This window comes from Drosophila gunungcola (genome assembly GCF_025200985.1).
Source record: "Drosophila gunungcola strain Sukarami chromosome 2R unlocalized genomic scaffold, Dgunungcola_SK_2 000004F, whole genome shotgun sequence".
NCBI lineage: Eukaryota > Metazoa > Arthropoda > Insecta > Diptera > Drosophilidae > Drosophila > Drosophila gunungcola.
Window position 1 is genome coordinate 3,939,360 of NW_026453167.1, and position 21,056 is coordinate 3,960,415.

Below are 21,056 nucleotides of genomic sequence, written 5' to 3' on the forward strand. Positions count from 1 at the left end.
CTTATAAATAATAAATACAACATGTTTCATCATTAATAAGGGGAAATTAATTAAATCACACGTACGATGGATATTTCATTTCAACGCCTTTTCAACGTTGCGTATGATTAATTGGCATTGTTAGGGAAACAACAATATAGAATATCCGTACATATATCATGTCAACCCTAATTCAATTACCGTTAGTGACTTTCTCTGTTGCCACAAATCAACGCGGCAGATGAAGTCGGCTAACAAATGAAGGTGACAAAAGAAACGCTTTTATCGCCGACATGACATCAGATATTCAGATATAAGGGACGTGAGATAAAGGGCCTTGACCGTTCAAGGTGAAAAAGTCGAATAAATAATGAGACAGGAATGCGAATAAATTGCTTTGCAAAAAGAGTGCCATACATACAAATAATAATACTCAACAGAAAAGCGGAAACGGCGGAGTTAAGCCGCGGAATAAATACACAGATAAATTACTTGGCAAGTTTTGCGCTTCTTTCAAGTACTTACGGAAAATCGGATTCTCTTTGCGGGAAAACCTTAAGAGCACATACAAAACTTCGCTTTAAATTTATTTGCTGGCTGTCAGTTTTTCTAGTAGACCTGAAAATTGTTGCGCTCCGCTGAACTTCAGACTTGAAAAGAACGCAAAAAAAAGGACGCGAAAAACTTTCCATTCGGCTCAAGTCTCGGGAGGGTAGTGCAAAAACAAAAAAAATACACATACACAAATATAATAAATAAAATAGAGCCGAAGTAAGGAGGCGGCAAATGAGTTGGGAGGAGGAGGCGGAGCAAAGTCCAAAGGGCATGCCAGAGTTCGCAGCCACGCGGCGTATACGTATTTTTCTTATTCCCATTCCTATTCACAGAAAACAAAACACAAGAAAAATCGAAAAGCCAACACATTTTTATCTGAAAAACAAAGCTATTTATATCTTTTGGGCAACATAATGACCTGGCATTTCTGCTGGCAAATGATGCGCAAAGTTTTGGGCCTTAAACTCTCGAGTCTAGAGACTCTTGAGTTGTCAGTCATTTTATCAGGCTCCGAAAAAGGGTTTATGTGTCGCTGGCGCGTTTTTGCCATCATGAAGTCGTAGTCGAGTGCCAGGGGATTCTGGAATTTTTGGCCATGAATTTACGCCACCAAGCCTTCTGGGTCCTTCTGTTTGTCCCTACATTTTTGGGGTGTGCGAACTCACGCTTTCAAGGCTGTTTTTCCATCAGTTTTGGAGCGACGACAAGTTCTGGCTCTTGTCCTGCCACGTCCTGTTTTTGTCTGCCAGAATGCAACTGCTGAAAAGGACTCAAGGCAGTCGCAGCTGTATGCCAGTTCTTCACACTTAATTGTTGGCCCTTTTGGCATCCTTCCTGCCCAAGAATTTCGGAAATCTTTAAAGAGAATTTCGGGGGAAGCCAAATTTAGCACTTCGGAATGAATAATTATTTTAAAACTGCTTCATGCTCAATCAATATTCAATTTGCTTTTTACTTTTGAAATATGAATCGGAATTCAGCGGGACATCACAAAGCCCTGGTTGCTTTAATGGCCATTTTAACTCAATTAATTTACATAAATTGGTTTTTTGTTGGGCTTTTATTAAATTTGACTGAAGCTTCTGTCAATGTTTGACTTACCATGGACATTTCAATTAAATAAAATCTGTCGTTTTGTTAATTAATTATTTTTTTTGTGGCGACTCGTACTCAAGCGGCACCCAAGTTCATTACTAGAAAAGTTTCGTTACTTAATGGAATACCAGTGAATTGTTTAAGTTTAAATCTAAACTCCTTAAGCACGTAAACATATTGCCAGGCTATCATGGATTTGTTAAATAGTTTATTTAAATTAAATTAATTTATCTTAAAACTTAGTTACATTATGTTTCAATATATCTGCTTTTTGGTGGATATTCTGAGTCTCAGCTCAATTTCTGTTTGTTTGTTCCACTTATGCCATTTGCAATGTGAAGCTTATTTGCATATCCTATAATATGCATGTGGGGAACCAAGGAAAGATTTGATTAAAACTGCCGCAGGTTCACATATGCAGGTTTACGATTATTCGCGGCTTGCACTCGAACTAGACTAAACGGACTTTATTATTTTATTATTATCTTTAAGGTAAACGTGGTATACACTTCTAGAAAATAATATTTAAGATAATAAAAGAAAAAAGTAAACTTTAAGAAAAACAAAAAGTTAAATCTATAAAAAGGAAATTTCAAAATATTGATGCGTATTATTATTGTAATTTTTAATAGTTTAATAGTATAAATGGAGATTATTAATAAAGATTTGAATATTTTTTCCTCCGTTTTTTGACAACTATATACAAGCCCTTATTAAGTTGGTAATTTATTGAATTCCTTTAAAAAGTTTTCCACCACAACGATTTCTAGGCCTAATAAATTTTAAATAACCCATTTAAAATCTTTGTAATTTTTTAGGATGTACAGAGAGATGGGATGGTAATGAAAGAGCCAAATGGGGAACTAAAGAGGAAGCCACAATAAAAGCCAACCAATTCATTTGTCTCACGCACACTCTAGCACATTTTATAGCACAGTGAAGTTGAGTAGCCAACTCCCAAAAATAAATACTATACCAACAAGAAAACAGAAAAGGAAGCCAGATGACAGCTGAGAAGCAAAAGATATAAGCTAGTTGCCTTTTATGAATTGCTATATACGTTCAAAGGAGCGGCCCGTGTATTCATTGATATTTTTATGGGCCAGGTTTTCAGCTCGGTAATATTCCTTTTTTATTTGCATTCCCTTTGGCTGGGCCTTCATTCAGCTGTGTTACACGCAATGTGTATGTGTGTGAGAGAGTCCTTTGGCCTGCCCTAGTGTGAGTGTGGCTGTGACTGTGAATGTGTCTGTGTCTGTGGTGATGATGATGCCATTGCCATGGCTGCTTTTGCTGCTCTTAGGATTCTGGTAGCACCGCAACGCTTTCTGCGGCTCCTCTAAGCCACATTGTCCTGAATGACCTGCGTATGTGTGTGCGTGCGTATCTGTGAGTCGGCTTTGGCCGTCGGTTTGTTTATTTGCGAAAAAGTTTGCAGCCAGAGCTGGCTAACAACAACAGAGGCAGCTGCTGCTGTTGCCGCCTGGCTCAAAAGCAACTCTCTCTTTTTGAAATCTCTTCTCTGGTCTTAAGCAAAACAGTTCCTAAACAGTGGAATAAGATTGGGGATATCTAGCCGAACAAAAAAACAATTAATTGAAAACATTTTAGGAGCTTTAGATTACTTTATTACTCAGCTTTAAAAATAAAATTTTATTTTTAAGCATATTTTAATTTAATTAAATTTTTAAAAATGAAAATAAAACTATTTTGAGCAGAGCAACTATCCAAATATTTATTTATAGTCACAAATCTTAAAATTTAAGAATATATAAATTAATATTAAGTTCACAGATTTAGATAAATTGATTCTGTAATAAATTTCCTGAAAACAAAAACATTAATATACATGTGGTTTTATACATAAATTATATATTACTTATATCAAAGAGCGATGAGTGTGTGGGTGCACTTGAAACAGAATACCACCAGATTCTGCTTAAATAAACAGATATTAAACTAGTCTCTCAGTTTTAAAGCTATCTGCATGAAACTTTCCCAAAAGTTGTCTTTCTATTGCAGGTAGTATATAAGTCGGAACGAGCCGGATCGGACGGACTATAGCATATAGCTCCCATAGGAACAATCGGAAAAATAAATGAAAAAAAATTATAACTTTGCTGTTTTTTAATTTTTTGTTTAGTTCTTCGACATATAGTAATGGTAAAATATTTCCGATTTACGGTTTAAATTTCATCAAAATCGGACGACTATAGCATATAGCTCCCATAGGAACAATCGGAAAAATAAATGAAAAAAATTATAACTTTGCTGTTTTTTAATTTTTTGTTTAGTTCTTCGAGATATAGTAATGGTTTAATATTTAAAAATTACGGTTTTAATTTCATTAAAATCGGACGACTATAGCATATAGCTCCCATAGGAACAATCGGAAAAATAAATGAAAAAAAATTATAACTTTTCTGTTTTTTAATTTTTTGTTTAGTTCTTCGACATATAGCATTATTTTGTTCTACTATCTTGCATACTACTTTCCTTATATATTGGTAAAATTAACACGAATCCCAACTACTTTAAAATTCTATTACAAAAATGATCTTTTAAAAGCTGTTTTGGAAATATAAATATGTGAGGAAATTAAGTCTTTCAGTAAGTAACTTCCCTTTCAACAAAAAGTTACAACTTTATTAAATTTTCAAAATTATTAATATGAAGAGGCACAGATCCTTGTTAGGATGGTCAAAAGAATCTAACAATCTTAACAATAGTAAGGACTTTGGATGGATTCATCCTGAAAATGACATTCTTTTTTCACTGCATTTAAAAAAGGTTAGAACTGACTTTACAAACGCCATTAAATTGCTTCAAACTTTTATTTTTAATTGTATAAGTTTTTATTGGAAAATTGTTGTATTAAAAGTTAAATTTTTTATAAATACGTTAAAAAATTTTGAAAAATGAAACCTTTGCTTGAGAAATTGTATTTTTTTTCTTTTGTTTGAATTTAAAATTTAATTTAAAAATTTTTAAATTGTCATTGGTTACCAGCCCACTGTGAGTCCTGCGAGAGAGAGAGAGTACACATTCTCGCTCTCGCTTTGAGGTCCTGTCTCTCTGTTTCCCTGGGCTTTGTGTTTCGTTGACTGCCGGCTGGCGCGTCGCTGCTTGTTGAGCTCCCAACTGCTGCTGCTTCTGTTGCTGCTCCTGCAGGATTTGGGGATTTCGGGCATTCGGGGTCCGTGGCATCCGCAGTGAGGACGCGTCGCAGGCGCCGTTCAGTGTCAAAGTCAGTTGTGCCTGAGCTTGTGCCAGAGACAGTCAGTTTGTTGCGCTGCGAGTCTGCCATTTAGCTGGTTTCCGCTTCCGGTTCCGTGCGAGTTCTTTGGCTGATAACCTGTGGTTGTGCACCTTTTTCTAACGACTTTTGTAAACAAAGAAAAACTTTTTTCAAGGAATAACATTAGACCAGCGTATTTTTCTAAACATTTTTAAGCAAAAAAAGGTTTCGTCTCGTGAAAGTCAAAGTGCAAATTGGCCCAGAAACAACAAGTATAGTTCCATAAACTAGTTTCCAACTTGCTACTGTGGGTGTGTCTGTGTGTGTTAGTTGGATCGTGTGTGTGTGTGTGCAATTGATTAAACAAAATAAGGGTAACCTAGGCCAACTGAAAGCGGAGAGACCCCACCAAAATCCGCGGACTAAATATCCGAATCCGAGTGAATCCCAATCCAGAAAGATGGGCTGCAACACTAGCCAGGAGCTGAAGACCAAGGATGGCTCGGCCATCGATGCGGTCAGCAATGGCGATGCGGAGCCAAGTGCTCCTCCCCTGGACGGCGAGTCCTCCTCCAAGTCGTCAGCGAACAATCACACAAATCACGCCAAATCCAGTTCAATTATCTCCAATGGCGATGCGAAGGCGGCCAACGGGGGCGGCGGCGTCGGCGGGGGGAGTGGCAAGTCGGAAGCAACAAATGGCATTGACCGGCCCTGCGACAAGGCGGCAATCACGGAGCTCAACGACGACGACGAGGACGAAGGTAAGGCGGGCTCAATCTTCGATATTCAATACATTCATATCAACACCTATTTAACATTCGGTGTGACTGTGTGGGTGTGGGTGCACTCGGAAAAAACGAACCCCAGATTGTGTTTTAATCAAGAGATATTTTTTTATTTTGCTATCTATCTTTCGAACTATAATTTACAAAAAACATCGTTCTTTAGTTTCGTTACGAAAAATAAAACTTTGCCAATCTAAAATTCTGAAACAAAGATGTTTAATTGATATTTATAATTGATAATATTTGCTTAATATTTAAAGACAAAGTATTTTTAATCTTTTAAAATGTTTTTTTAGGCAGTACCAATATTATTCTTTTCTTATATAATACGTCGTTAACTAAATAAACCTGCTGGTATAAAATAGTGCAGTTAATTCATTAACGAATTAAACGTGCTGAAATGAAAGATTGTAGTAAATTAAGAAATTAAAAAAAGATTTATTTTTATCCTAAAAGAACTTGTTGACTATTGCAAAATTAGTTGTTTATAGTTCTCAATTTAAACTTTAATAACTTCTAATAGGGACACTGAAACAAGTTTAATTGACAAGTTACTAGTAGTCAAGACTTATTTTTCTCCGAGTGTGTTGTGTGTGCGGATGAAAGGAAATCCTGTGACCAGGGGTTTCAGCCTTATTTACTGTATCAACACGCTGGGCGTTCTCCGTTATCGCAGTCGCCTTTTTGCTCGCACTTTTCCATTTTTCAGCTCAGCTTTTCCTGTTTCCCCTCTCCTCCCGTGCTTAATGGTGTCGCAAATATGAATTGTTTAACTGTACACGATTGTATATAAGGAGATGTATACATTTGTGTGTATACACTGCACTCCATTACAAGCCACTACGTCCGCAAGCATTTTTATACGCCAATGGCAAATTTGTGTAAGATCCTTAACTTTGTTAAGTAGCCGCCGCGTTGCCGGCCAGTCGCCTTGGGCACAGTTTTTCTTAATGCACGTTAAGGCAGTTCATGCTTCTGTTTATGTTATCTAATAAGCGTAGACGGAATTTACTTTTATGGCCAGCGATATGGGCCATATCATAAGACAAATTCCATAGCTTGCTTTTGGGGACACAAGTTGAGTTTACGACATATGAATCGGGAGTAGGGTGATAATAACGTTTACATTGGCCAAAAGAAAAGCTTTTAATACGTTTCATTGAGGGGAAAAGATCTTGAAGAGAAATAGTAGTGTGCCCTGTTAGGTCAGTTCACTGGAAATTTTCAGTAACTATTTTAAAAGCTTCGATACATACTATTGAATAGAAAATATCTTAAAGAGTATTATTTATTGGGAATTGCTATGTTTCAATTTGCTCCTTTTACTAGCCATTTATTATAAACTATTTTAACTGCTTTCGAATTTTTACCACAGCAAAGGAACTATTAAATGAATAAAATGGTCAAAACAAATTGGTAAATCGGAATAATAATTGCTTTTGTTAAGCTGCTGTGTTCATATTTAATGGACTACTATTTTCTGCAAAAACAAAATATAATACAATTATTTTCAATTTGCTATAAATTCAACTGCATTTTCACCTCAATAACTTTTTACTCATCCCAAGACTCGGACACAAAGTTCGGGTAATGCCATTTGCAAACCTCAAATAAGCAGAAACGAGCACCACAAACATTTAATTAATTTTTGCTTTTTTTTAAGAACTTTGTGCGGTTTATTTGCTCCTTTTTTTGAAATAATGAAAATATGAAAAAACCAACGAAGCCAAAAACGAGAGCATACATCGTTTCCAGAGAATGACTCATAAATTACCACAGCCAGCTTTCCCCAGTGGCAGGTGCAGTAACTGTTTGTTTAGCTGCCGTTTTCCGCACATTTTCCCGCTCGCTCCCTCTTTTCGTTTCCCAGTTTTTCCCAGAGGGAGTGCTGATAAATTGTATAGCGACACTTTATCAATGGCTGGTTGCACGGCGAAAGTTACCCAGAAAATTTGGCTCCCTGCTAATGCCACAAATTATAATTATTGCTTAGCAATTTCCCTGCTGCTGACTGCTTTTAATTTGCGAATATATATATTCGTTATTCACGGCAGCTGCTCACCATATTTTCCGGATAATATTTTGCAAAGGGCTTAGCCAAACTTATTGTGGCTTTGTGAAATTTCAAGAATATCTCGAAATATAATGAACTTTCAGGAATTGAGGCTAAGTTAGAAAATTTAAATGAGTTCTTGAAGCCAACCATGGTTATTGAATATTCAATTTCATTTGGGTTATAGTGTTTCATAAATATTTGCCAGCAGCCTTTCGGATTCTTTATCTTTTTGCTTACCATAAAGTTACTTACTATAAAGTTTAGGAAGCTCTTCAAACTTTTTGGGTTTCCTCTGCAGAAGCATAAAAGAAAAGCTGGGTAAAACATAAAAAGAAACTAAAGGAGAAACCCAAATCAACCATAAAACTGCCGCTCGGCTACGCCATTTATTCCGCCACCCAGAACACTTCGTATTACAAACACGTAGACTGTATTTCAATTTCATTCCGGTTGCCAGTTAAACAAAATTAAAAGCATAAATCCGCCGATGGTTAAGTCGAAACTGAGTTTACTGAGCACACTTTTTTGCGGCCTGTCAACTAATTAAGAAATGGCGATGACGACGCCCATTTTATTTCATTTCCTTATGATCTTGGCTACGCCCAAAGCGGAATTACCTGAGAATTGTGAATGGGCCAGGAAGGATATAAATTGCCAATAAAGATGTCAACTCATGCAAAGTATAAGCCTAAACAAGCAGACACGAGACGAAGGGCGGCAGAACATGCTAAGTCCTTGCAAAGCTCCTTTTCAGACGCTTTTGCCTAATGTGAAATGCAAATAAGTGCCATCCAGTGTTTGGTGTTCCTGCTAGAGACAAGCAATTAAACTCTACATATACACTTACGGACAGAGGGAATTATCCTTAAAAGGTTATTTAACGTCTTAAGTCCGAAATATCTAAAAAGGATTTAATTGACACGTCTTGTTGATTAAAAATCAAGTCTTGTACTTAAACAGCTTAAAGAGTGTGATTAAATTATTTGAATATTTTTATTATTATTCATTTCTTTGTTTATTTCATTCAAAATTTTAAGATTTTAGTTATAGAATTTTATTATCATATAATCAATATAAACAAAAATGTTATAAAACTCTATATTCTCAACCATGTGAGTAACAAAATCCGATTTTCCGCGCACAAAAGCGCGCATTAGCGGCAGATTAAAAAGACTGCGGGCTTCTTCAAAGACATAAGGCAAAGACATAAGCTTTTTAATTGCGTTTATCGCTGAAATTTGCATAATTTTAATTAAATTTTTGACAAGTCCTGAAGCGTTTTCTATTCCCGCTTGAGGAGAGTGTACGTAACTTATTTCACTTGGTTAATTATGTAGCAACTTGTTTGTCCTGCTAACGTTCAAAATGTCCTGCTAATGTTCAACTAATTGAGAGTAAATACGATGTCCTACTTGCCAGCAAGCAGTCAATTTGATTTATTGAGTAAATGATTTTCTGTGGAAACACGTATTCTGTTTACACTTGCCATAAGGTGGGTGCGGCATTTGCTCGATTCCCGGTGGAAAGGTTGTCATGTTGATGAGGTGCGTGGCTGTTGTCGGTCTAATTAGCGCAATTCCTGTTCATGGGTGTGTCCTGTTGATAAGCTGTGGGTTACGAATGCGGACTAGGCGTTGCCATAGGCAAGGGTTGAGAATGTATTCAATTAGTTAAACACAAAAATTTGTTATAATTATTAGAAATGATACATAATCCTTGTTTTTATTCCTTTGTTAGCAATTTTTTCTATTCTTTAATGTATTTTTAATACAAACATTTTATTTTTCGGTTATGTTAGTAATACGCTTATAAATTGTTTTTGTCATAGTATCCAATTAATACTCCAACTTTTTTAATAAAAGACCAAAGTATCGAAGCTATAAAACTTTATTGTTAAACATTTAAATTTATTATCCAATCGTTTTAAAGAAATAAAAACACCTTTTCCCCCTCCATTTTGCGTTGACAGTCTGAAAATCAATAACTATAAAATATTTTCACGCCAAGATATCGAGAGTCGTTAAATTCTACCGGGCAAAAGCATTAAAATTCAAATTTAGCAGAACGTTCACAGTCCATTTGGTTGGCAAGTCAGCCGTACCAATAACACGTATCCGCCGCGTTGGCCCAACGCATTTATTTCAATTTTGGCGCCGGAAAGAGAGAGGATCGTCCTGTCCTCGCCTAAAAATACTTTTTGGCAATGGCCTTGCCCACAAATATGAATAATATGTGGGTCGTCAAGGGAGAGAGGCAGCGGCATATTTACACGAAAGAAATGCATAAAATTGGACACTGGGGCGGCATTAAAGAGCCAGACAAATGCCAGAAATGCGTGCCCGAATGATATTTAATATCTATGTCCGACTCCAGGATGGCCACAAATTGAAGAAAGTCGGCGCCAAGACAGGACAATTATGCATACCACAATGGGGTGGGGCAGAAAAGGGGAACTGGGCCATTAGAGCCCATTTATATGGATGGTGATGTGTGCGGCGGTGGTTCTAATGTCTGCGTGTTTGCCCTGCTAAAATGCCTTTTAAACAGGCGCGCAAAGCATTTCCTAAGCTCTGCAATTTGCGTCGCCTCACCATCGGAAATGATAAATTGACATTTGTCCGCCCTCTTTGCTGGCTGGATATCCGGTGTTTCCATCCAACTCCATCCAACTCGTCGGTTCAGGTTGGCTCGTCGTTATTATTGTCATTGTTCTGTTTTTATTGAAGCGCTTCCGCACTGACTGCTGATGCTGCCTCTGGGATTGCCGTGACATTCTTGTGCCACATAGCGTTCCGCGGAAGGATTTCGCTTATTGGACTTGAGATGTGTTCCTCTTCAAAATTCCTTTTAGGAATAGTCCTTGACTATTTCTTATTTGTATTATACATTTGCTTTTTGTTTATTCCTAACAATTTTTTTTTTTTGCGATTTGCAGTTATCAGAAATTTAAAATGTCAAATGATTCACAAATTATTTTAAAATTCATTTTGCAAGTAATTTAAGATTTTAAATTTTAAATTAAATGACTTAATTCTTTTAAAGGCATAATATTTTATTTAAAGTTTTTAGTTTGGTAGACAAATTGTAATAATTGCTTAACTTACTATAAAAGTTATTTGAAAATTACTTTTATAACATCTTGGTTGACACAAAATAAAAATTATTTATATTTTTGTTTTCCATGAATACATTTTACTTTACTTTTCCCAAATTTTTATAAATAATTATTCATGTCCATTCATTGATCTAAATAAATGAAAAGAAAGTGTAATCTTATTTAATATGAATCCTTTTCTTGCCTTATTTTATTTTTGCACTTCCAGCAATTTCTATTTTAGGAAAAAACATGATTGTCTTCGAAGAGTTTACTTTCTGCGACTTTGTGGACTGGCTTATGAATTTCTTATGTAGCAATTGATATGCCCACATTATTTATGATGCTTATCGCTCGGGTTTGACACATCCCCCTTCTGTTGTCTTGGCATTTGTCACTTGATGCAAATGTATGCGCATATAATTTGTATTTGTGCTGATACACATTTCAGAGATATCATGGCTCTTGAATAAACCAAATAGCGACGAAGAATAGAGCCTGCTAGCTGTGAATGATTGGTAACGATTTTTGGTTATCGCATTGCCTCCGTTAGAAATGTGTTTTATGGCTTGGAAGACCATTTTTTAAGCCAAAATTTATTGCGTTTTGAATCTGGTTCAGTGCCCCTATGATTCAAAAATTCCATAAATGGGTAATGTCATGATAATGTCTTATTTATAGGAGTAATTTCCTATATCCAATTTAGGCCAAGGCTTCCGAAAATAGGCTGGAATTTCTTATTTATAAAACTCTCGAAAACTTACCCCCAAAAACAATTTCAAGCACGCAGTGCAGCGAAGCACACTGAGGAGCCAACCAAATTGGAAAATATTTCAATGACTACTCTACTTTTGGAGTGTGTGTGTGTCCTAATCAAGAGCACACAACATAAAGGCTAATTGCACAAAGCCAATGCCAGCCATCCCCTACTATCCACATTCCAGCCCAGACAAAACCGAAGCGGTGGAATGGCCCCGAGCAGCCAAACAGGCGACTAATGAAGTGCCATCCATTGTTATTCTCAAACACGATAATGGATATTACGTATATATGTACTATACCCATATATATTCGTATAATAGCAAATTTAATTAAAAATTGTGTACTCCGTACTTAACAAGATGGGGTGATTGGCCCACGCTACGTATACGTCATATTTGAACAATATTGGCAGCTGAGCTGTTGCTTCCGCTTTCCAAAACAAAAACGATAACAACAAGGGCGCGGGAAATAAGTCAAAGCACTGGGCCACTTTCACGTTCCTTCGCCGCCAAGTTTCCTTGACAAACAAAGCGGAAATTGATTGTATTACCAGCAAAAGCAACAGCAACGGCCACGGCAACGGCAACGACAAGATACGTTGAGGGCAGCAAAGCATAAAGTAGCAATCGAGCATACGACCCCATGTACATGTTTTCGACGCCAGGACAATAAAAGTGGCGCCGATTTACCCTATCGGCTTAAGTTCCTCGTAAGCTCTAATGGCAGGGGCCTATAAGTTGGGCGTACTTTAGCATGGCTGAGTATGCACAAATTGATGTAAAATACGATTGATAAAAGAGGGCTGTAATCCCTGGGAAAGCTTGATGAGCTGATAAGAAGAGGTACATAATCCCTGATTTCCTGCTGCTGTATGGCTTTAAGGCTCAGGTCGATGCTTATTTAAATTTATTTTAATTTTCTCACTTGGAGTTTCTCAATTAAAATGATCAAGATTTATTGAGTTTAAGTTGATTTTTTCGTAATGTAATAGATAGTATATATAAATATTTAAATAAAAAGCTGCTCGTTTCAGATTAATTATTTTTCCTTAACAAAAAGCTATACATTTTTAATTATATGCGCAATATTAGACAGTATTGGGAATTCATAGGGAAAAAGGAACACTGGGTATGAAAGTATCCATTCATTTCTTCCCAGATCCAAAAGACTTCGTGTCTCGTCTGAAAGCCTTTTCCTTTCTCTTATTTCTTGTGCATAGCATTCTTTATGCAATTAAGCTGATTATGTTTTTGTTGCTCAGCAAATTTGGCAATAATTGCGTGCCCCAAAAGAGGGTAGAAGTTTTCCGCCGCCCATTTTTTTGGGGCTGATTAAAAGTTTAGGGAAACAAGTTGAGGCAGGCAGGCAGCCGTCTGTGCGATGTCTAACTTTGAGTAGACTTTACTTAGTCCTGTCAGTGCACAAGTGTGTATGTGTGTGTTTGGGTGTGCCTGTATTGGTGCCTTGTCATTGGCAGCCCGGCTCATAATGCTTTTATGTTTCGGGCCGCCGGCATCGGCTTGCACAGGGAAATGAAAACTGTTGGAGCCAAGCTAATTCCATAATGAATTTCTCAAGTCTGGCCACAGGCAAAACATGCCTATGTGCACAAGTATATAATTTATAAACATATAATCGATATTGTTTCACAATTTATTGGCAGCCATGTCGGGGTAATGGCTTTTGGTTTTCCGACAAACTTATTTAAGGATCGAATGGCAAGTAAATGGAAAAATTGGAATGACCTAAACAGAGAAAATCCTATTTTTGGCCTAACCCACTTTGGTAAGAACCAAAAATGGACTAAAGAAAATGGAATTTAGTAATCTAGTATTTGAAATTTACTGAATTAAAATTTAACGAAAAAATAAATACATACTCTTAGCTCAATTTTTTGGTTATAATAATGATGAAGAATTAACTGAAGTAAAGGACTTTATCATTATAAAGAAAATAAGAAATTTGCAATTATTTAATGAATCGAAAATATAGCTGAATGCAGAACTAGCTATTCAGTCATTTTAAATCTACAGACTATTTAACTAAAATACAATGGGCTTATTCAAACTGCAGTATCAAGTTAGCATATCCCCTTCACAGGTTTTCAAACTTTTATTGCGAATTTCGAAGCACACTTATACCAAGTTAAACTTTCGCAACTCCACTTGGCAATTCTTTTATGTCATAACTTCACCCCGAAAGGCCACTTCACACGGAAACACCCCTACAAAGCCGTTCGTAGACACAAAGTATCTCGACTTCAAGAGCTCACATTTCAATTCGGTAGTTTCTTTATTTCTTGTTCTAGACAAAGGCAAAAAAATGAAACTTTTCGTTATAACCAACGACTCGCACTTAATGGCTATTTATATGATTAAAAAGTTGAGTATGCAGGAAATTAGCTGAAAATTTATGATATGGCCGGGCGTTGATGACTGGGGCGGTATTTTGGGAAAAGGGAGCTGGGGAAAACTGTGACAAAAGGCACTACTAATGCGAACGGACGTCAAGCTGGCAGGTAGTGCGTGATTCGTTGAAATTGACTTGTATAAACAAATATCGTGTATACGCAACGTTTTCATTTGATACATTTATGATTGCGTGTGTCTTGTCAATGTGAATGTGAATGTGCAACTGTTCTCGACTTTCACTTTGCTTCAATACACATTTAATTCACCCACTTCATTAGCCTATTCGCTGTCTCTTTTTCTGATTGCATTACTTTACATAAATATACAAATATAAATACAAATATTTTTCCATATTATTGATGGCATATTTTAATGGTTTTTCTTCTGTATTTGTCTCTAAACACACACAAATCTTGATAAATGATTTGAAAATCTATTAATAAACCCAAACCGATGAAGAACCGGAGGTGGAGATACACATACCACATCACCATCATCATCATGGCAGCAAAAAATTCCGTCGAAATCCCTTGAAAAATTTGGATCTCGATTTTAAATTCGATGTCAATTCGTTTTAGCCAACAACAAAATCCTCGACTGGTGTGTGATTATCGCAAGATATCCGCCTTTGTTGTTTATTCAGAGACAACAAGCGGAACATCTAGCAAATAATTGTATTAGCTAGATAATATTTCTAAGTGTGTCGCTGTTGTTGTTAATGTTTATGCAATTGTTGATGTTCCTTGTTAATACTAATAAAAATTGTTGAACTCTTCGTAAAAGTAGCCAAGAAATAGGCAGATGTTTCATATAAGAATGCACGTACTCACACAGTTTTCTTAGATTTTCGAACTCTACTAACATTGTATTTTAATCGTAAGAATTGGCATGTTTTCTCACTAAAGACTTTCTAAGAAATCCTTTCCTACAATTTAAATTAATATTTTTAGCTGGCAACACTTTTCCTAACCAAAAAAGCTTTCACTTAAAGCTTTTCTGAATTCATTTTTTTATAACTAACCAAAGCTTGAAAAGTTCATATGTCTATCCATAATATCCCTTTATTAGCGAGTTGAACGTTATTTGTGAATTACTTGTGTGTTTTACGTTTGGTGCTTACTTTAACTGATTTACATTTATTTTGTGTACTTGCAGGTAAATATTGGCATTTAAGATTCAACCAAAAACATCAGACCCTTTGTGGCACCAACAGGTATTTAAAGTTTTTCAACTCCTTTCATTTGGCCTTGAATAAATAGGGGGAAATTGTGAAAAAGCTCGTGAAAGCTGGCCAAATAAAAAGCTGAGCTTTGCGAACTTCACTCAAGGTGCCTCGATTAATTTCCCACTCAGACCTACTTTCGGCTCGTTTCCCGGACCGTTTCAGTCAACACCAGTTAACAGTGGCCCAAACACAACATCGGCAACCCATGTCGGCCACCCGAATGGTTTACAGGGCCACCAGAAACACGTTTTTAACCAAACCCACACGCCAAACGAGGCCAGTTTCACAAATCAAGCGGAGCGTTCGGTTCGATAGGTTGCCCCACTAAGAATCCAAGCGGAAGTCCTTTGAGCCTTTGACAAAAGAGAAAGTGCGCGCGAATTTAAATATTAATAGAGAAAAGCAAACTATTGCTTTGCCAGTGTCTTGTGCTGAGCCTTTTCTAAGAAGCGCTAAGGTAATTTTTTAATTAAAATATAGTATTTTTAGTTTTTATTTTAAAACCTAAAACCTAAATAAATAAAACATTTGATAGTTCAGCATTTTTGTGTTGTTCACTTTACGACTTTCAGGTGTGCTGAAAGTGGGCATAAAAATCTGAAGCATTCCGATAGTAAAATAAATATTTCTCGGCATCCAGTTGGGTAACATCTCAGTCCCTGATTCCTGGTGACGCACACCAGTCCTCCGTGCCCATGAATAAATAAAACTTTTGTGTGTTTCGCCCCTACACCTCTCCCTTTTGCCAGGGTCCAAAGGACCTCCGACGCTGGTCCCCTATTTTTAACATAAAATAACATAAAATCTGCCTGGGCTCTGCAATTTTTTTCCCTCCAGCTTTCTGTAGTTTGTTTTGAAGTGTCATCTTGGAGGTCGACTGAGTGCGGGCTGATGCCGAGTAACGACTTAGTTGGATATTGATTTGGTATTTTTATCTTTATCACAGCCATTTGCATCTAATCAGCCTAAAATTGACGCCCAAACTTGGCATATTTGATTTTATTATTATGTACATCAACATACCATTGGTAATTATAGTTGTTGAGTGAAATATTTATTCAGATTTTCTGTCGTGCGCATTCTGTGACCCGATTCACTTTGTCATTTTTTGTGCGGTCTTAATGATTGAGTGTTGATGCTGTGGGGTGGATTTTCTTTTTAGGCTTTTCAGTCCATTTTTTTTCAGCTGAGCCGCGCTATTTTTGGCAAAGCGTCCAATTTAATTAAGTGGCATTAAAAAAGGCGCCAGAAGGGATCAAAAAAAGTGCAGAAGGGTGGTGAGGATTAAAATAGCAGTAGGCAGAGGAAGATCCTTCGGATTTACTGTGAATGCATGGGCGAATAATGGTCGGAACGAAATTTAAAACTTGATAAGTGTCAAAAAATGTTAATACATTTTAATCTTTTCAATTATCTGTACTTGAGCCAGACTTAAAAATGAAGTACCAACTAATTTATTATGTTTTTGTATTGAAATCTTTAAATATATACTTAAAAAACAATTAAAAACTTTAATTTTATTCAGTAGTATTTAATTAATTTTAGATTAAGATATTAAATATTGGTTTTTTGATTGAACTTCCTTTTTACTAGCTAAAGATTTTATTTAAATCTTATAACAATTTTCTAGTATTCAAAAAAACTATGGCTACAAAATGTTGAAAATATTTGTATGGTTGGCTTAGTAGATGATTAATAACTCGTTCAGCTGATTTACAGCTTTGATTAATGAAAAAAGCTAATTATATCCAATTATTCAACCCAACAATCCGGGTAAATTATAAATCGACGGTGTTGAGCAAAAAAAAAACAAAAATTAGTCTAATTTTTCAGGGGTCTCTAAAGCAATTTTAATACCATACCTCGTGACAAAATTGGAATTCCAAAATGGCAACTTCCTTTTTGCCGAAACTAAGACAAAGTTATGCCAAATACTTGCGCCCAACCACCTTTTACAGGATCATCTGCTCCCGTGCATCAGCTGTCCAAACTTTGGAGGAATTTCATTAATGCCTTACTTTGTTCTCACACCCCAGCGGGAATTTGTTTCAAAACGCGACAAAGCAAAAATTAAATATTCAATTTCAGCCCCGTGGCAGCCACGGCACAAAATGTTTCTGTGTTAAAGTTTGTCACACCCGGAGCTGAATGGTGTACGGGCATTATATCTCGGCGGAGTGCAAACAAACATGCCACATGCAATATGAGCCGCCGAGTGAAACAAAACAACAGAAAACAAAGCGGAACTCAGGACTCTGCGGATGACACATGACCTACAACGTTTTGTTATTTCGGCTCGTCTCGGCTCTTTTCACTTTTTTATTGTTCGGTGAAATATTTTTATGACTTGCTTTACGTGAGCTCCGGATCCTGCCAAGGTTATGGGGCTAATGTCGTGTTGCCTCCCTGGCCAATCAATCATTGGCAAGTCCGCTTAGCGGATAATTTGAAAAAATAAATAAACGAGAGGAGTTATGCAAATGCAGGCACGACAGAGTTTTTGAAGGCCCAAATGAAATTAAACAAATGTGATGGATGGCAACACAGCAAACGGAAACAAAATGTTAAAAATTGTAATAAATGTTTATTAATGTGATATTTTTTAGCTGAGCTCTTGAATTATTGGTAAATATTTCAAAGATTTATTTTAAAAGCAGATAGGCATGGTTAACTGTTTGGTATAAACCGAAACTCTCAACTTTTTGCGAATTAATTGAGAGGAATATCTTTTTATTATGAAAATTAATGAATTTTTTCAAGCTTCAGTGCAAGCGCCATAAGTTATCATCACTGTCTAAATCTGCTGAAGAAAGTACTTGAAGAAAAATTCTTATCTCACCACATGACTGCTCAATATTTTCACAATGACAGCACCAAAAAAAATTTATATATTCCTACAAAATCCCTTGTCAGAATTTTCTTGGCCCTAAAGCCCTGTACAACTTTAATTTGTGATAATCCACAGACCTTGAGGCAGCACATAATGCCAGGCTGGATGTGAAGCATTTTAAACCATCTCGCATACAGGACATCCCCTCTTGGATATACACATTTATATGTTGTGTGTATACAGAGTTATCAATTTCACAAAAGAAATCATTCAGGCGCATAACAACAAAACAGAGAGGAAAATGGTCGACATGAATGTGTCCTGGCAGCATTTCATATTTCATATATGTATTCCAACCGCTCTCCTGTTTATACAGATGTCAAGTGACGTATCACCACCGCCCCTTTTTGCATACGGATACAGAAACTCGTACTCGTACTCGTACTCCCATATAAGTATGCTACACCCATTTATTCGTAACAAATTGGAAACGTGTTTGCTCGTCTGTTGACACTGACTTTGACTTTTGTGCTGCGCATTCAGTTCGCCATAATTCAATTTTAGAGATATACTGTGACAACAGCAGAGGGCACTTTGCGGCACACCTTTGTCATTTTACGTCTGGTTTATTCTGTGGCCACACATTGCTATTTTCAAATCAATGGTCAGCCAGCATACAAACATTTCACAATTCTGACACGTCAAATTATAATGCTAAACTAGTCCAACGCTAGTGACAAGTTGTCCACTTTCATTCCTGACTCTGCTGACTATGCCACATAATTAATGCCATTGACAAACAGTTATTTTCCTGGCCAACTCGGCCACTTTCAGCCTTCGAGTGTTTGCTCGTCAATCAGCGCGTTAAATTGTCGCACCACCAGCTGCGTTGCTCATACGCCGCGTGTTCAGGCGAACTTTTCGGGCCATTCCGCTACAAGAACTCGGGCTGCTTGTGTTGACTTTGCATCTTTGATGGTTAGTTGGGCTTTCATGCCAAGCCCCCAAGGCTTTGAATCGCATAAATTTGCCTTTCACTTCAGTTTAAGCACAAGTTTCTGGGTAGTTTGCCTGGTTAGCTGATGGAGTGTTTAATAAGAGTTAGGCCACAGTCTAGCGATATGGGTAATAGTCCAAGTTTAGCTTTTCAAGTTGGAGACTTCAAATAAACTAAATAATAGTGCAATTTAAAACTTTTCTTGTTGGCTCAAAAATATTTGAAATAATTTAAAATGAAATTTAACAATATTTTTGAATATAAATTAAATTTAATAAGTTAAAATAATGTTTTCAAACTCGACAAAAATATTTAAATTGATGCAAAATTGGTAAGCATTAGGATTGTATATAATCAATGAAAAAAATAGCATTATTTTATTTTATTTCATTTTATTATTCCCTACATATTAATGCTCCATATATGTCAACTACCCACACAAAGAGCCTAAGCCATATCTATTTTAATCCGGCCTGTTCAATTTTCCGAATATCCGTCACTCTGGCTGCCAGGCCAAATTGTGCTGCTATTAATAAGCCCACGAAGGCCTCCTGCTGACCAGAACTTCAGCCATCTCCCATCGGCCATGGCCTGCAATTTAGTGGGGCACTTTTCACGGCACGCATCGCCAGATGGAGCCGCAGTGTTGGCCATTTGTCTAACGCTGCGACACCGTATTCAATTAAATATTGAAAGACGTGGCTAATAAATTACCTAACGCAACGGCAGGAAGCAGAAGTCCAGACTCGAAACCGAACAGGGTGAATTATTCAGGCCGTGCTCATAAATATAACCCACATTAGGGGCAATCGTTATAGATCTACAAATTGCCTAATATTTAATAGCCATGGGTCTGGTTGCGGCACGAGCACTTTTAATGGCAGGCAGTCATCGGGATTGAGTAGCTGAAGAGATTTATACGCCCCGTTGACAAGGCACACGCACGTGTTTGGGTTCTGATTGGAAGGGGTTTGGGTTTGGGTTTGGGGCCGGCATAAAGGAAATCACTTCTTTTTTTTTTGTTTGTTTGTTTGGCCACATCATAATTCATTTGTTCGAGGCCCGAAAATGTAATTTCCTAAATCAAACCCGGCCTATTGTCTGTCGAATTCAAATTGTGTTCAGCGCCGCTGAACCCCGAATCCCGAATCCCGATTCGCAGTCAATAACATCAAATTCATTTCAGTTAGGGATTTTCGGTCATTAAATGGAATTTGTACGCCCTGAGTTTTCCTGTTTTGAGCTTCGCTGTGCTCCATTAATTCACTCCAGTCAGGAAATTGAAGTGAAAGTATTTCGGGATCTCTGAAATGTATCTGTTTGGGCATCAGTGATTGTGTGGGGATTTTAAAATGTTCAATCTGACAGGCAAACTAACCTTTATCTACTCGTTAAGGTTGAGCTAAGGTAGGCCAGGGTCATCAATAATTCCGAGGCAATTTCGGGCTGTTTTAAACCAATTTTGTGAGCAGTTGATAAATCTCTTCATTGGGCCAGATAAACCCCGTTGAAAGTCCATAGCATGCACTTTCATATTTTAGCCAAGACATCCTGTCGATACTTTTGACTTCTTGCCTTGACAACATTGACTGCCGTCGACAAGAACGACAAACAGCTATAGTATACATAGTAGTAGAACTAGTAAATTGGATGGGCCAATGTTCAAAGTATGCAAAGTCAGTGGCGAAGCAGCCATGTTGCCACAGTAACCAACTGGCAGCAACCTTGTTATGGCCAACGAAGGAGCCAGCACCACCCCCATTCCTGATTTCCCTGCCAAACTAAGATCAGATGACGCCGCATAAGCTGTCCTCGGGACATTTGATACAGTTAGTCGGGACGTAAGAGCCAAGAGCCAAGTCCGTCAGTGGCTCAATTCACTCGATACACGCTCCTGTTTCTTTTCCTTCGCCTTTTCCGTCCGTCAGACAGCCAGTCGAGCATGTATTTCCTTCCATTTCTGCGCTGCAGCGCAGAATTTCCGTTCCAATGCACTCTGATTGAAAGTCTTATGTGCTGCACGGTT

The 21,056-nt window shown here is 37.1% G+C and overlaps 1 protein-coding gene across 4 annotated transcripts in view; it reads left to right on the top strand.

The window, feature by feature from the left end:
• Positions 1-4,683: 4,683 nt before the first annotated feature.
• Positions 4,684-21,056, top strand: part of LOC128253791 (uncharacterized) — a 39,649-nt gene continuing 23,276 nt past the window's right edge. The window contains exons 1-3 of one of the 4 annotated variants that reach the window (XM_052982471.1): positions 4,684-5,631; positions 14,438-14,578; positions 15,134-15,218. In XM_052982471.1, coding sequence (XP_052838431.1) covers positions 5,328-5,631; positions 14,438-14,556 — 423 coding nt within the window. In that variant the 5' untranslated portion in view covers positions 4,684-5,327 and the 3' untranslated portion in view covers positions 14,557-14,578; positions 15,134-15,218. Of the gene's footprint in view, positions 5,632-14,437; positions 14,579-15,133; positions 15,219-15,454; positions 15,661-21,056 lie in introns of those variants that run through there. The other 3 variants (XM_052982473.1, XM_052982470.1, XM_052982472.1) reach the window with 3 other exon arrangements.